This window comes from Erpetoichthys calabaricus, chromosome 3 (genome assembly GCF_900747795.2).
Source record: "Erpetoichthys calabaricus chromosome 3, fErpCal1.3, whole genome shotgun sequence".
Lineage (NCBI taxonomy): Eukaryota > Metazoa > Chordata > Cladistia > Polypteriformes > Polypteridae > Erpetoichthys > Erpetoichthys calabaricus.
The window spans coordinates 49,742,252-49,759,793 of record NC_041396.2 but is presented as its reverse complement, the minus strand read 5'-3'; the positions used below and the strand labels follow the sequence as shown (position 1 = coordinate 49,759,793).

The following is a 17,542-nucleotide window of genomic DNA, read 5'->3' as shown; positions in this document are numbered from 1 at the left end:
TTAATATCTATTACTGAGCTAATTGTGTGGCGATTGGGTACTCGGAGAAAGAAAAGAAAGGACAGGAATTGGGGGTTAGTACATTTGAAAGAGACAGTACTGCTACAATAAATTACTTCATCAAAGGTCGCGCACGGCACAGCAAGTATCTTGCAGAAGGCAAAATGAACAATCTCTGGACGGGGCACCAGCTCGTCACTATCACTGCGCCACCGTGTTCCCATGTTTAATACATCCTTTAATTCCTAGCATCATAAAAATAATGTCAAGTATACATCTCAGTATTTAAATTATTCAGACAACTGTAATATCATGAATGTAATGGATTCTGTGTCCTGTCGGAGGAAGAGAAAGCACGTAGTGATTCACACACATAGAGCACATCAAAGCATTTAACGTGCTACTTTACTTACGATGGTGTTTGAGTAACTAGTAAATTAAATGATTTTAAGATGAAGTTTATGATGTTCTACTTTAATGACAAAATAAACTACGTGATTAAAAAGGAAATTTCGAGATTAAAGTTGACATTTCAAGCTTTTCCCCACTGTGTCCCTATTTTTTTTCTTTTATCTGTACCCTAATAAGTTTTCATATGACAATCAGATGGTGGGCTATGACTCGCCTTTTCACACCGACTTTGATATCTGACAACTTCTTTTTTTATTTTGGGCACTGTGCGACTTTGTGAACTTGAGCTTTCGAGTTTCGCCAATACTCTATGTCACTCAATAAACATCCTTTTGTTGTTTATACCACTGTTTAAACCAACAAATAGTAAGTTTTACCTTTCTTCCACTTGGTATTAGCTGAAATTCTTCTATTTTTCCCCCGTGCTTTTGCCATTGCCTTTTTACAGAATGCTGAGCTTAAGGGCTATTTACATTGATTTGTACATTCAAAGAGGCATAATTCTAGGAGGAGTTGGGGAGTGGCAGCAGACACATGCACATGAGTTATTTTTCACGCTGACCGGGATTTATGGAGCGGAAGAATGTGGAAGTTGACGTAAACACGGGTTTATTCATCTGGATTTTTTTTTGTGTACGCACATTTCCGCTTTTGTCCGTACGCCATGTTTTAGTGTGAATTCTATGCACAGCTTTATGCATGAGGCCCCAGCTGTGCCAAAGGAGTCAAAAGTATATCCAACTGGACATGTAAAACAGCAGCACACTGTTTTAATGTCATATTACTGGGTTACCGGGTGTATTCAATGCTAGTACAAAAATAATGATAGGAGAAGTTAATAAGTTAGTATTAGTTGGTGTTTTATTATAAATGTCCAGAGTGCATAGGTAATTAATACTGAACGGTATTCAATCAATAAAATCACAACACAATGAATAGGAATAAAAATCAAGTACACATAATCAGTTGTATTGCTAAACTTTTACTGTAAAAGTTTAGAGAATCTTTAACTGGTTTGTTTCAGAAAACTAACATACTTGAATGTAGACATGTAAAAAATATATTTCCCAAGAACAAGCTGTCTATATTGTCTCTATGTCAACTAACAGTGTCAGATCAGGGGAAGTGTGAACATGACGGAGGGAATAAAGCTGAATAAAAAATAAATATAAACGCTAACTTTTACAAGTACCATAAATTTACACCAGCTGTTACAGCCTTAAATCAAATGTATGTTTTTATTACATAATAGTAATAATAATAATAGCAGGCTACTACTCAAAATGCTAAATGCAGGGAGAACCTGGGCTTAAACAAGCGACCTCGTGATTATGAAGCTGCAATTCTTACCTCTGCACCAGCCAAGCACACGGATCCCCTTTGTATCGATTGATAATTGGGCTTCAGTTTTTAAACATTGACAGCGACATGTAAATTGAAAAATGTATTTTATGTTCTTTAATAAAAGCGCACTTGTTTTGTTATACCTTTTGTCAAAGTGTTTATTTGATATTTGTACTTTAGTCTTCACACATTATACACTTCACATCAACATTTTGACATTATTACTATAACATGAAAAAAGTTTGTGTTTTAGTTATGTGTTCAACATTTCTTGCCTTGCATTTCCTGTCATCCTACATTTACACAGATCATTGTAGACATGGAACACACATGAAATGTATGTATTCTAAATAACGATGTATTATTTACCCTATACTATTACAGACACCTCACTCCCAAATAAACAAACTTCAGATGTGAGAATTTTGTGTCTGACCCCAGTGTGGGATTGGTGAGCAGGCCACCTGCTACCAGTGCTAATTGACAAATTTGTAAAATGAAGGCACTGATGAGGAAGTGAGAGGGAATTTAAGGTGGCCTGATATTACTTTTATTTTCATAGGTTTCAGTGATTCTAGTATTAAATAACACTTTCTTGACAGACTACGGATAAGAACATTTTGCATGATAACTAATGTATTTCCTCATATAAATTTGTCAATTAAATTCTTACAATAACAAATAATATGTATAAATATGCCAACACATATAGACCATACTGTCTTACCCACTCCTTTCGTCGACTATGTAACGTAAAATCATAGACAGGAACTTTCACACTCTTTCCTTTCTTTAGCTTCCGCAGAACAGTGATCAGCAATTCAAAATCAAACGCATCAGGATGGTCAAAGTTATACTCATTCTTGGCAGCCAGCTCCTGTTCCTCTTTACTGAGTACCTGGCAAAATATATCATATAAAATAAAAAAAAAGTATATGCAAACATGGGTCAAAAAACTCAACTATGACAATGAACAAGTTAAAGTAAGAACACAAATACATATAAAATGTAACTGACAAAAACATAAATATCAGGCATAAACATAAAATATATTTAGTGTGTATTTAATTGTGTATTAATAATATGCTTATTTCCTTATCAGTCATGGGTCACCAAGATATGTATAATGTACTAAAGACACAAACTTAGATGTTCCAGCTTGGCAATATGGAAACACACAAGAAATTCAAATATGAGTTCAGGTCAAAATCAATATTACTAATATCTTAAAGCTGTTGTGCTGTGAGACGCCTATCGCGCATGCGGGTGACCCTCAAAAACTTGTCTTCTGATGGGGTTGTGACTTTGGGTCGGCCAGATCTCTTCCTATCAGCATTTCATCCATTTTTCAATTGTCTTTGGATTGTGTTGGCCACCATACTCACTAACACTTTTTTTTTTTTTTTTTTTTTTTGCAGTTTCTCTGAATGAAAGTCCTAAACTGTGGTAAAGTTGGGTCTGTGGCTGATTTTCATTTTAAATAAAATCATTGCACTCACAGCTGGGGGATAGCCTTGTAGCGTGTCAAGAACGGTTCCTGTGCGCAACATGGGCAGTCCTGCAATTAAGTACAGATTGAGAGGACAGCAGTTGCTTAAGTCTCTCCAGCTGAACAAGCAATGGGTGAGCGGAGAAAGATTTGTAAGGAGTTGGGCTCAGCTTGTTTCACCCAGTGACTGGTGGTTTTTATTCCCGTTTTTAGCCTTGTTTTAATTACTTGGATTTTCCCTGTTTTTATGGATTATTTATTTATGGAAATATGGAGCACTGCACTTTCTTTTTGGACACTGTTAAGTTCTGATTTCTTTTTAATAAAAACACTGAACACTTCTCCACCATCCTGTTGCCTACAGTGTTTTGTTCCCACCTACCAGCTAATCTGGTTACATTATTGACAGTGTTGGGTTCAAGAGGCTCCCAAATTTGGAAGAGGGAGCATGGAGCAGGACCCGCACCGTCACATACACTAGTAAGGGTAATAATACTTGGTCTAATTTAATTTGTTAATTGCCATTACTACTGGAATGTTGTCCAAGTAGTACTTCAGAGGGTGTAGTAACAAAGTTTGCTCCAACTCTGCTTTAAGACAGACAGGCAGCCAGAAAAGTTAGGACACCTGAGCCAATTGTCTGCTTCAACTTGAAAGGCTTAATCTACTTTAATTGCTGCGGAATATCTGTAGGTTATAACCTATTAGTTGTTCCCCAAAGAAGGCCTATTTGTAATATTCTGAAATTTTTTTTTTTTCAGTTTTAACTTAAACTTTAAATTTAAACCTCTGGTTTACTACTTCTCCATTTTAGGTCATTCAATGCATTTCAACTGATTATATTTGAAGAAAATTTGGAAAACTGAGGTGTTCTAAAACAGGCATGTCAAACTCACTACCATTGGTGGGCTGCTTCGACTGCCATACGTGCGTCAGCGGGCCGCACTATAACAAATACTATTATACTATTATACAAAGTTACTGTAGCTTTCTTTCCAATACTGAAAACTTTAAAAAAAAATGTAACACTTAAAGTTTAAAGAAAAGCAATTTATTTCCATACAGTCTCCATACAACAGTGTAGAATTAGAGTCTTAGCCTCTTAGCTAGGTCTTTATTATATTATATTCATTATATTATATTCATTGCTTATATAGGAGCCTTACAGTGTGAGATTTATTTCTTTTGTCCCGACACTTGGCATCTCTTGCTAGTAACCAGTTCGTCAATATCAGGCTTGAAATCTTGTGCAGCTGCAACTTTTATGAGGGATGAAAGGTGCTCGACGGTAAGTCTTGAGCGATGTAGGGTTTTGGTAGCTTTCATTAACGAAAACAATTGCTCACAAAGGTAAGTGCTTCCGAACATTGACAGTACTCTCGATGCCAACTTACGGATCTGCACATACGAGGGTGGCAGGTAAGCATACAAGCCTGGCACACCAACTTCGTTGTATTTTGCCTTCAGAATAGAATCTGACTGCACTTCAATCAATTCCATTTGGATATTCTCAGGCGCATTCTCAACGTTGTAAGAGAACAGCGCAATGCCCTGTTTGTGTGAACTGAAATCACGAAAATGCTCAGTGAATTCATTGCTCAGTAATTCAAGTTGGAAAACAAATCCTCCAAAATTCTAATTTTACTTTACTAAGTTTACTTCAAAGTTTACATTGTAAAATAAGCCGATATGCAAAAAGCCACCTGACCTACAATAATTTTACAAACTCAAAATCACAAAAATATGTTAATAAACAACTCACCAACTTCTCGCGTCCACTTCAGATCTTCAGTTGTAGTCTGCATTAACTGTTCGTTACAATACTAGCACAAAATTACATGAAACTAGAGCAAAAAAAACGTGAAAATATGCGGGCTATTACAACTTGTGATGGTCAGTTCTGCCCAGTGGCCAGTCTCAGCAGCCCAGTCAGTAGTGTAGACTTAGCAGGGGCGGCTCTAGGCTCGTGGCGGCCCTGAGCAGGGAAAGAATCAGTGGTCCCTTCGCCTGGCAATGTCAATACGGTATCCTATGCACGGCGGATGGCCACATCCGTTGCGGACACTGCATAGCCGCCTCGTGGTCATGACAGGCTTCTATATACGCGTGTCCGTAACTTGAAAACCAAGTGGCGGCCCATGATATTCTCATTACGGCAGAATGTTATAATACTACATATAGCTTACTGCTCCGACTCTAGCGACATTTGTAAATACAGCGTACTAATTAACAAGAAACACAATGTTTTTCGGCCACATTGCCGTCAGCTGTGTCATTATTTTCATCAATATATATTGGCGTGGCAGCCCCTGGGATTTGGCGGCACTGTGCAGGTGCACAGTTTGCACATGCCTAAGGCCGCCCCTGCTGCTGCAGCCAAGCACTTCAGTTGTGACGCTGCGGCTCACTAACTTTGGTCAAGGCTCGTGGCTATACTAGCAGATGACGTACCGTAATGCCATGGGAAAACGCGCTTTTGTCGGAAGGCAGAAGTAAGAAAAGTCAATAACTAACACCGAAGATGCAGAATGATTCAATCACAAACGATAGTAATCATTTTGTACAAGTTCAGTGCTAACTAGGATCTGTCATGCGGGCCGCACAGATTTCTGTTGCTGGCCGCATGCGGCCCAGGGGCCGTGTGTTTGACATGCCTGTTCTAAAACATCTGACCAGTAGTGTATGAACAGCTCTTCTACACAATTTTCAGTTTCCCTTCCCACTTAATATCATGAACCTCAAGAGGACAGTCATGAGTGAATGCTATTGGACCAGGAAATTAACACATTTCTTGTAAAATTCCAAGTAAGTGAATGCTATTATACTCCTAGAATATATTAAAAAGAAGTTAACTATTGTATGGACTAATGATAAAACTAACCACAATTAGTGTCAATACACATTTTTCTAATAGCTACTGGAATAAAATTATATACTTTAAAAAGCTTAACTTTTGTTGGTGCCATTGCCAAGGTTATTATGGTTTCCCTTCACAGTGCACTTTTTAGTTTATTTCGCAAAGATATTTCTACTTTATTTTTATATACATTGCATTCATAAAGTATTCAGACCCCTTTATTTTTTTCACATGTTGCTTATATTGCAGCCATGTGCTAAAATCATTTAAATTCACTTTTTCTCCACATCAAACAATACTCAAGTGATATTTCAGTTTACTAAAAAGTTTGCAAAAATGTCTGAAATCTTCTTTTTGCTTTGTCATTCTAGGGCACTGAGTGTTGCTTGATGTGGGGGGAAATAAATTTAAGAGTTTTAGGCTAACATAAAAAAGTAAACTCTTTTGAGAAATCTAAAGCCAAAATCCAATACACTATAAACAAGACAGAAACTGATGAAATTTTAGATACTGTCATGTTGTTTTGAAAATTATTATTCTGTGGAAAAATTCTAATTATTAAAAATCCATCCAATAGAAATAAAAATCATGTTTGGTATTAACATGTAAAGAGCAGGGATTCAATCCATTGTGGCTTTTGGTGCCGACGCTACACTATAAAGGCGCCGTCAGAGAATGAATTTGTTTATGTAAATAGAAAGTATTTCCACTCTATTATTGTGCTACTCTATAGTCCACAGAAAGTATGTTGCGTTGTGCAAGCATGTAGTGTGCTGCATAATGTGGCACACAATCGTGGCTTGCCTGTACCGGAAGAAATGCATTATGATGAACCTGACACAGACCCACCAAATGATCACCCAAATTGGACAGCATTACAACTTTGTTTGGATATAATTAGCAGAATGTGAAAATAGGTAATCAAATGCAGCATTTATTTTTCAACCAATTCATTTAATTTGTGGTCAATATCATATAGTACAGCCCTTATATTCTTTAGTTCATTGGCCACATCTCTTACAGCATCCACTATTGCATTTTGTGACTTCAGAATAGCGTCTGTCAGCACACAGCCAACTGGTCGCCCAGTGGTTTCCAAGGCAGAGGTGTGTGTGTGGCCATGACCCGAAGAAGTGTTGGGCATACGAGCCCATCACTATGTGGATATACGTTCTCGGCATGGGGGTCAGCTTTTGTAATATTGTCTAAGACAGAATAAACAGACGGAGGGTTGCAACTTACATTTTCATAGATAGATAGATAGATACTTTATTAATCCCAAGGGGAAATTCACATACAATTCACATGCTGACTTTGATATCTGACCAACTCTTTTTTATTTTGTGACTTTCTCAACTTGAACTTTAGAGTGTCTCTGCCATGCTATATCATTTTCTTTTTCTTGCTTATAGCACTGTTTAAGCCAAAAAATAGTACATTTTGTAGCGTACTTTCGTCAGTGTGTGGAACTTCCCGTATGCACAGCTTTATGCATCTGGATTTTTTGTGCATACACACATTTCCAGTTTTGTCCATATGCCACGTTTTACTATGAATTCTACACACTTCGTTATACATGAGACCCTGGAACTTAAATAAAGTTAAAAAATAAAACTTTTATAATTAATTTCTTCCTTGCTTGAGAATGACTTCCCATTGTAATTTTCATGAAATGAGACTTGCAAAGCTATTCAGTTATAATACTTTAGGAAAATAATATAACAACAAGGCAAACTTCATTATAATGAGTGACCATTATGGATAACAGGTGAATGTGTCCCAAGACAAGACACTTGTATAGCATGATTCCCTATGCATAAAGCCTATCCTCATTTGTTTAATGCTTGCTTTACCTCATCATCATCAGAAAGGTATCAGAGCACAGGGGAGAAAAACCAACAATTTCACAAATGACCACATATGATTCCACACAGTGGCTGATGTAGAAACAAATCAATGGCAGTACTCTGTTTTTGGTCTTCCTAGTGATATTGTTCAAATTTAACAAAAGTTCATAATCAACTTTTCCTGCCCTCAGAGTTTTGACCATGCTATTATATGTAAATTACTGTACATCGAAGAGATGGTGGAGGGGCAAGAGTATGGATGAATGTGGGGGAACCCCCTTGGAGCACTGGATGTTTGGTTGGGCGGAGCAATGTTTTATTAAATGGAAGCCTGTTAAACCCAGGACATTTTGATATTCTTCAGTTATTTATTGGGAGGCACAGCCTGAAATCAGGATTGTGCTTGTCACTGAGATATTTGGTCTCCCTACTAAATTATACAGATAGTGAAATAGTGAAACATGGTAATCTGCATACAGTGGTGTGAAAAACTATTTGCCCCCTTCCTGATTTTCTTATTCTTTTGCATGTTTGTCACACAAAATGTTTCTGATCATCAAACACATTTAACCATTAGTCAAATATAACACAAGGTAAACACAAAATGCAGTTTGTAAATGGTGGTTTTTATTATTTAGGGAGAAAAAAAAATCCAAACCTACATGGCCCTGTGTGAAAAAGTAATTGCCCCCCTGAACCTAATAACTGGTTGGGCCACCCTTAGCAGCAATAACTGCAATCAAGCGTTTGCGATAACTTGCAAATGAGTCTATTACAGCGCTCTGGAGGAATTTTGGCCCACTCATCTTTGCAAAATTGTTGTAATTCAGCTTTATTTGAGGGTTTTCTAGCATGAACCGCCTTTTTAAGGTCATGCCATAGCATCTCAATTGGATTCAGGTCAGGACTTTGACTAGGCCACTCCAAAGTCTTCATTTTGTTTTTCTTCAGCCATTCAGAGGTGGATTTGCTGGTGTGTTTTGGGTCATTGTCCTGTTGCAGCACCCAAGATCGCTTCAGCTTGAGTTGACGAACAGATGGCCGGACATTCTCCTTCAGGATTTTTTGGTAGACAGTAGAATTCATGGTTCCATCTATCACAGCAAGCCTTCCAGGTCCTGAAGCAGCAAAACAACCCCATACCATCACACTACCACCACCATATTTTACTGTTGGTATGATGTTCTTTTTCTGAAATGCTGTGTTCCTTTTACGCCAGATGTAACGGGACATTTGCCTTCCAAAAAGTTCAACTTTTGTCTCATCAGTCCACAAGGTATTTTCTCAAAAGTCTTGGCAATCATTGAGATGTTTCTTAGCAAAATTGAGACGAGCCCTAATGTTCTTTTTGCTTAACAGTGGTTTGCGTCTTGGAAATCTGCCATGCAGGCCGTTTTTGCCCAGTCTCTTTCTTATGGTGGAGTCGTGAACACTGACCTTAATTGAGGCAAGTGAGGCCTGCAGTTCTTTAAGACGTTGTCCTGGGGTCTTTTGTGACCTCTCAGATGAGTCGTCTCTGCGCTCTTGGGGTAATTTTGGTCGGCCGGCCACTCCTGGGAAGGTTCACCACTGTTCCATGTTTTTGCCATTTGTGGATAATGGCTCTCACTGTGGTTCGCTGGAGTCCCCAAAGCTTTAGAAATGGCTTTATAACCTTTACCAGACTGATAGATCTCAATTACTTCTGTTCTCATTTGTTCCTGAATTTCTTTGGATCTTGGCATGATGTCTAGCTTTTGAGGTGCTTTTGGTCTACTTCTCTGTGTCAGGCAGCTCTATTTAAGTGATTTCTTGATTGAAACAGGTGTGGCAGTAATCAGGCCTGGGGGTGGCTACGGAAATTGAACTCAGGTGTGATACACCACAGTTAGGTTATTTTTTAACAAGGGGGCAATTACTTTTTCACACAGGGGCCATGTAGGTTTGGATTTTTTTTCTCCCTAAATAATAAAAACCATCATTTAAAAACTGCATTTTGTGTTTACTTGTGTTATATTTGACTAATGGTTAAATGTGTTTGATGATCAGAAACATTTTGTGTGACAAACATGCAAAAGAATAAGAAATCAGGAAGGGGGCAAATAGTTTTTCACACCACTGTATAAAGGTGCTGTGATGTGGGTTTAGTATAAGGTATGTCTAGACAACCTTTTGTTTTTCTTTCTTTCTTTGTTCTTGATAAACTTTATTAATCCCAAAAGGGGAAATTACCTTTTCGCATTACCTTTGGTACTCAGAGTGCAGGGTCTTGCGTGCATGTTACACTTTTACAATTACAAAGATTATTTAACTTACCTGTTATGACTTAAAGCATCGGGGGAACCGAGGTGCTGATGCACTATTTCTCTTCTGCTGGTGCACAAGCTACTGGGAAGACTTCATAAAGCAGAAACAATTTGCTGATGCCAGTGCCAACAACTTCCTACCCATGCACACGCTCTTTTGGTGTTTCAATAACTTTTTTTCAATAACTTTAATTTACTGAGGATCTTTTTTGTGTCATTAGTGGATAATCAAGGTAAAAAACTAGGAAATATACAAAATATATAAGTTGGTGTAACCACTTTCAAACCAAAATTGAAACAGTAAACTAATTCGTAGTTGAAGTCACACAGAACATTTTTCTGTTTTGAGACAGGCAAGCACGCAAATTCACCAATGCTTTTCAAAGGGACATTATGAAATATTAAAACTGTGTACAACACAATCTCAAGAATGGTCTCAACAAATTTCCATGAAGAGCAAGTGAGCCTCATTTCAACAAAACTGGTCCAAGCGAGACGAGTTATGTCATATGGACAGATAGACAGACAGACACCTAAAAAGAATAAAGTTACAGTGGGAAAGGGATATTAAGAGATCTCATAAATTCTTTAATGAAACTGAACATGTTGATCTGTCTTGGTAATTACAAAAGAAGTAAGCGATTTGCAAACAGCGAAGTATGTACTTAATTTACCTTGTAAAATGAATCCATGGATAGAAGAACTACCCAGGGCACATCCAATGCTTCAATAATCTTGTTTGCCACTGTAGTTTTTCCAGAAGCACTGCCACCACAAAGGCCTGAAATAAAATGAGATAAAAAATATTTATTGTCTGTTTATTGAAGAATCTTTTGTTTAGATAATCCATGCTCCCCCTGCCCATCATTCTACAACATTATTATAATTTTGTGCTATGCATTCTAACAAGATATACTTTCCTCCTTGGATTCTATGGCTCCCAGTATTTCCAATGTCTTTCCATACACAGTGATTTTACATTACTTGCCTGGACTGAAATTGTGTAGATCATGAGTAGCTATTATTATCATTGTTATTTGTTAGTTTTCATCTAAATATTCACATCTTTTACCTAGAACATTTTTAGTAAAGAATAAAAACAAATATTGTTTTGGATTATATAATAAAATTCAAGAAACAAGTCCTCAGAGTATCAAGGAGACATAAGCAACTCAGAAATTTGAAAATCACAGCACAGTGGCAAAGACACAGGAAAGAAAGGTTAAACAAAAAACAACTAGTAAAAACAATCCACCACTATAGTTTTATTTGACCATAAAACCAAAAGAGAACAGGTTTATTTCAGTGCTCATGGTATTATTATGTTCATTATACTACTTTTTTCTTTACCATCTTCAGATCATAACTTTGTCAAAATTAAACAATTGTGAAGTCTGTCTTGTGCTACAAATGTACAGCAACATGTCTTGCTGAGTGACGGGGCTGAGAGAATGTGCTTCGTGCCCAGAAGGTTGAGTGATTTAAGGCTTATATACCAGTTATAAGTACTAGATTGAAAACAAGACGGTAGTACTGATGGTTCCCTTTTATAGGATGCAGCTACTAGTGATTTTGGCGGCTCTCATATTTAAATAACAGCTGACCAAGAACGGCTAGGATTGTAAAAAATTTTTTTATTTTTGCTGTTGCCATTTGTTATTACAGCCACTGCAACAGTTACCATAAGCATTAAAAAAGCATGTGTAAATGTAAAACGTAACACCCAAAATCGTTAATCTAACTTAGAATGTTTACTCATTTTGAATATGAATATTCACACCAGTTGTTGGCTGTTTTGACTGCCATATCCAAAAGACAGCAGGCATTCCAAAACATGGTGATGATTTTGGTGGCAGAGTTGTATTTTATTTTTAGTATGTCAGTTCTGGTGCAACAATAACTTTGGTTAATCAATTTAAAATCTAATGATGAGAACCCATCAATAGGTAATTTCTTAAATAAATTTTAACTTGTCGTATTGTAGGTAGCGGATACCTTTGACCTATTACAAAATCTCACTATCAATTTAAGAAATCCTTTTAAAAATACAAGCAGAAGCAAAATAAGAACAGGTTACAATTACCATCAGATACTACAATGTAAAGGTAAGGATGCAATTACATTAAAAAAAAAACTGGCAGGACAGTAGATCTTTTAATTTGCTTGAAAAAGAACACACTGCACAAAATATAAGATTCATTGACATCACCTGCAGCAAGCTCAAATGTACCAAAATAAAAAAATTAAAAATCAGAGCACTTATGTTAAAATATTTGCTATATGGGACAACAAACTGAGGAAAATGTTTGCATATGTTCCAGTCTAGTAATTATTGTTTGGATTATATTGTGAAAACATGCTACCATACCAAATGGAGCATGACTTATATAAAGTACACTGTCACTGTAGTATCAGACTTGAGGAAAAGGAGCCATTTTACTTTTTTTATACGCTATATGACTGGATAATTGATGTTGTGGCTTTATAGAGTAAAACATCTCTCGTCAAACTAAAATAACCACTCATCATATTATACAATGAATAAAGTTATCACACTGAAAAACTACATGACACATTACAAAATGTTGACATAGAGGGTTACTCTTGACCAATAATCTGTCCAATTATACTAATTCAACAGTAAATAGTAGGAGTAGTGGCAGTATTGTTCACTGGTGCATATTCTCAGTCCTTACCTCTTGTGGGTACAGATAATCAAATTATTCTGGGGCAGATTATCAAGATGCTAATCTCTTTAGTGGATTCTTTGAAAGATATTTACATCATTATGGGTTTAACATTGTTAACTGCATTTAAACACAATGTAAAAAAGTGTTTTGTTTTACTATTTTAGGTACTTATTTCATGCATTTCTTTATTCATTCTAATATCCTTCTCTTGTGTCTGCCCTTAATACAACTTCATTATTATATATCTCAAGGGATTCTGCCAGTTTCAAGAAATATTGTAGTGCAGCTAAGGTCATAAGGATGGGGTTTATTGGAATACAGTAATCAGCTGGGAAACAACCAAGTGTGAAATTGTAACCTGTCAGCTATGTTCACTGAGAGGTAATGGACTGCGTACTAATGATAATGGACACTGTCCCCATGGTACTTTTCACATTAAAAGGCGTTACACTATCTGGCTGAAGTTGCTTCTGCAATGTGGGCTGCAAGCCTAATTTAATTCAAAAAAGGTGAAACAAATACTGTATTTAATTAAAAACAGCAAAAATTCAACTGGATTACCAAACACACATTAAAAACTATGTTTGTAATGAATAAGGTGTAATTAGATAATCTTCTAAACCTATTGAGAGTGCTGCATCAACACAACACATTTGGCACCTAGTTTAATCTCAAACATGAAAATATATTCTCTATTCAAATGTATCATTTCCAATTAGTAAGTTAATTTTCCTATATAGAATTGTTGACCAGGGTAAAACAGCTGAAGTTAACTTCATCTGTCCATCTACGTACAGTGCCATGAAAAAGAATTTGTTTCTAATCTTCAGACAATAAAACAAATTTAAATAATAACAGGAGAAAAACACCTATAAAATTGCAGGCCTCTCTCAGCATTCATGATTACACCATGAGAAAGACACTGGGCAAAATGGTATCCTTGGAACAGTTGTAAGGCAAAACCAACTGCTAAACAAAAGGGACATAAAGGCACATCTAACAAAAAAAACATGATTTCACCCAAAACTTTAAAGGTAAAATAGTCTGTTGACTGAGGAGTCAAAGAGAAACATTTTGAAAGACAAAGGTCTTGATACTGTACATCTGACATAAAGTTAATATAGCTTTCCACAATAAGAACACCATGCCCACAGTCAAACATGGTGGTGGTACTATGTATGAGGTTGCTTGGCTGCTTCATAGCCTGGGCAACTTGCCATGATTGAGGAAAGCATAAATTCAGTTCTATAACAAAAAGTACTGAAGAGGAATGTCCAGTCATCAGCCCATGATCTGAAGCTCAAGCACAATTGGGTAACGCATGCAGGACAACAATATGAAGCACAAGAGCAAGTCCTCCAGTGAATGGATGAAAGGAAAAAAAAATTAAGGTTTTAGAGAGGCCTAATCAAAGTTCTGACTTGAACATCACTGAAATTTTGTTTTGGGAACTTAAAACTGGCAATTAGATGTTGAAAAGCTTCAAATGTGGCTGAATTAAAACAATTCTGCAAAGTAGAATGGGCCAACATTTCTCCACAGAGATGTCAAAGACTATGACTGCAGCTGTTGTCGTTAAAGATGGCAAAACCAAGTTTTACATTTAGGGGGCAGTTACTTTTTCACATGGGTGATACAGGCGTTGCTGAACCCTTTTCCTTGAATAAATCATACGATCATTTAAAAACTGTTTATACTTTGTTTACTCTGGTTGTCTTTTGTATTATACTAAACCAGTTATGTTATCCATTGTCACACAGGACATTTTTATATGAATGGGCCTCAGTTATAGTGCCATTTGGTAACTGGAATATCAGAAGTACTATGTAACTAGCTACTGTTCTGTATACACTACTTGTATATTTTTTATACCAGGGGTTAACATTATTAGTTCACTTGAGCTGCTTACTGCTGAAAATGCTACATATAGTCCATCTTGGTGTTGGAGTGGAACAGACTACAGCAGAACTCTGTATTAAATTTGAATTTGGTAATGTTCCAAAGGGAATTTAAAGTTGATTCATTCAAAGCAAAAACTACTAAAATTCCAGACTGTCCATTAGTATCAAAACCTAAAATTAGTACTGTCTGAGTATACACTTAATTTGAATAAATTTCTATCAACAAAAAAAAAAAAAGTTACTAATTTCTTTCATTCACTCAAAAGCACTGTCCCATTTTCCTCTTATTGAATTCTGATAAACAGCATCTTTATCAGCTATAGAAAAAATTGGTGTTTCATTAATCATGGCTTGGCTCCATCAGTTAATTTGTCTTTTTTTTCCATCTTTTTATTTCTTCTCTTTTAACTTGACAAAGAGCTTTGTGGTGATCATTGATTGGCTTCTTCAAAAACAAAAGGCTATGCAGTAATATATATATATATATATATAAAATAATTATTTGCATTTATATAGCGCTTTTCGCACTATGTACTCTTATGTGTGTGAATCACTACGTGCTTCTTAAATGGGCTTTCTGTTACACCACCAGCACACAGGATACATTCATGATGTTGCAGCTGTCAGAACAATTTAAATACTAAGATTTATACTTGATATTATTTTCATGATGATAGAAATTAAAGCATGTATAAAACATTGAGGCATGGTGGTGCGGTGGTAGCAACGAACTGGCGCCCCTTCCAGAGATTGTTCCGGTCTCCTGTAAGATGCTTGCTGTACCGTGCATGACCCTCAATAAAATAATTTATTGCAGCAGTACTGTCTCTTTCAAACGTACTAACCCCCGATTGATGTCCTTCCTTTTCTTTCTCCAAATAACCAATCACCACATAATCAGCTGATTAATAAATGTCAAGCCATCTGTAAGCTTAGAACGTTGATTCTTCAAAACTTTTTGGGAACACTGAAATATCCTTTGTACTACATGTTTAATTATTCCATCCATCTATTTATCCAGGGTTGCACCAGTCCCAGCAAACATACAGCACGAGGCAGGAACAATCCCTTAACTTTCAAATTTCTCCATCACTCTCTGTCACTCAATCAACTTCCTTTTGTTATGAATACCACTGCTTAAACCAACATCGCTACTGCTGTGCCACCAAGTCCTTGCATGCTTAATCATTAACAATATACATTATTTAAATGAAGTTAAAAATGTATCTGTATAATGTAATATATATGCTTTACTGCATTTCATCCTAAAAATGATATCAAGAGCTCCAAGAATATAGCGCCTAGAAATCTAAATCAACTTAGAAACCAGTCATCATCATCTGTAAATACACGCTCTCTTTTATTGAATTGAATTTATTTATTGTTACTGTATGGTACAATGAGATTCAATATGCAAATCCTCCACTTACTACTTACTTTCCTATAAAATGGCAAAAATAACAACAACAACAATAATAATAATAGGATAAAAAAGCAGCGAAAAATATACAATATGAAAGCACAAGTGGCTCAGGTTGTACAATATTACAACTGTAATGCAAGTTTACAGTGAGGCAATTGTACTTGTAAGTACAAACAGTTCTACCAGGAGCAGTTGATGGACTGATTGAGTGCGTTCAGAGCTCTTGGGAGGAAACCGTTTCTGAACCACGAGGTCCCTACAGGAAATGCTCTGAAGCGTTTGCCGAATGGGTGAAATTCAAATAGACTGTGCCCATGGCTGAGGCAGCGTGTGCTAGAAACTGTATCCCGATATTTCTCCCGATCTTGACACAATCTGCTGTAGAGCTTTCCAATCAGCTGCTGTACAGCTGTGATTCCACGCTCAAATACAGTGGATTAAAATACTCTGAGTGGTGCACTAAAGTGGCCATGGTATTTGGAATAGTTTGGCCATTCGGTACACCATTATATGGTTAGAGGTTGAATACAATCCGATGCCATAAACTAAAAAACAATATGCGGTTAATTTCAGTGTATTTGATAACGCCGCATCAGGGATGTGAATCTAAAAAAAATAAAGGGAAACCACACAGGAATAGTAGCACTGCTTTGACGCTGGGTGCCGCCAGTTTGCAAAACCGAGCCAAAAACTTGTATACGCAGTGGTTTGAGCTGGCATGACAATGTGCATGGCTTTACAGCAAGTTTAGTTTTTATACATCGTGATATATGTTCATATGTTCGTACGCCCCGTTTATACATGAGGCCGCTGATCACATGGTTTTAAATATCTATAGCAACCAGCTGGATTAAAAATAGGCTGATACTTTAGATTTCTGTTACTGGATTGCAAGCAGCACACTCTTTTCTGTTTAACTGTGCGACTGAGTCCTAAAATGCACTGGAGTAGCACATTTGCTTCTTGCCTTACACCCAGTGCTACTGTGAAAATCACTGCATGTAACCCTGAACTGGGAGGATTATATTTATCCCACATCACATGCAGGATTAAATATGTACTTGTAACTTTTATTCAGTTCTTTTTATTTGATTCCATGCTTCGTATGTGCTTAACTTCTTCCTTACTAACTATCACCAGATAGCCACAGCACACTTGTGCAAAATGTTAAACTGACAGCAGCATGCAGCATCCTAAAAAGGCATATTGTGGTGAAGTAACACAGGATTTTTATTATAAAACTTCCATAGTAAAACTTATCTTTTTTTTTTTTTTTTTTTTTTAAAGTAAAACTG

General features: G+C 36.6%; 3 protein-coding genes across 9 annotated transcripts in view; 1 reads left to right on the top strand and 2 right to left on the bottom strand.

Moving 5' to 3' along the window:
• Window positions 1-17,542, bottom strand: part of si:ch211-243j20.2 (uridine-cytidine kinase-like 1) — a 242,853-nt gene that overhangs the window by 45,795 nt on the left and 179,516 nt on the right. For 3 of the 6 annotated variants that reach the window (XM_051925489.1, XM_028796788.2, XM_051925488.1), the window contains exons 3-4: window positions 10,908-11,014; window positions 2,483-2,653 (exon numbers count right to left, since the gene is read on the bottom strand). The exons of the other annotated variants lie outside the window; for them this stretch is intronic. In XM_051925489.1, coding sequence (XP_051781449.1) covers window positions 2,483-2,653; window positions 10,908-11,014 — 278 coding nt within the window. The remainder of the gene's footprint in view (window positions 1-2,482; window positions 2,654-10,907; window positions 11,015-17,542) is intronic. 6 annotated transcript variants of the gene reach the window in all.
• Window positions 1-17,542, bottom strand: part of mpv17 (mitochondrial inner membrane protein MPV17) — a 309,255-nt gene that overhangs the window by 185,791 nt on the left and 105,922 nt on the right. The window lies entirely within an intron of this gene.
• Window positions 1-17,542, top strand: part of LOC127527285 (uncharacterized) — a 193,446-nt gene that overhangs the window by 106,458 nt on the left and 69,446 nt on the right. The window lies entirely within an intron of this gene.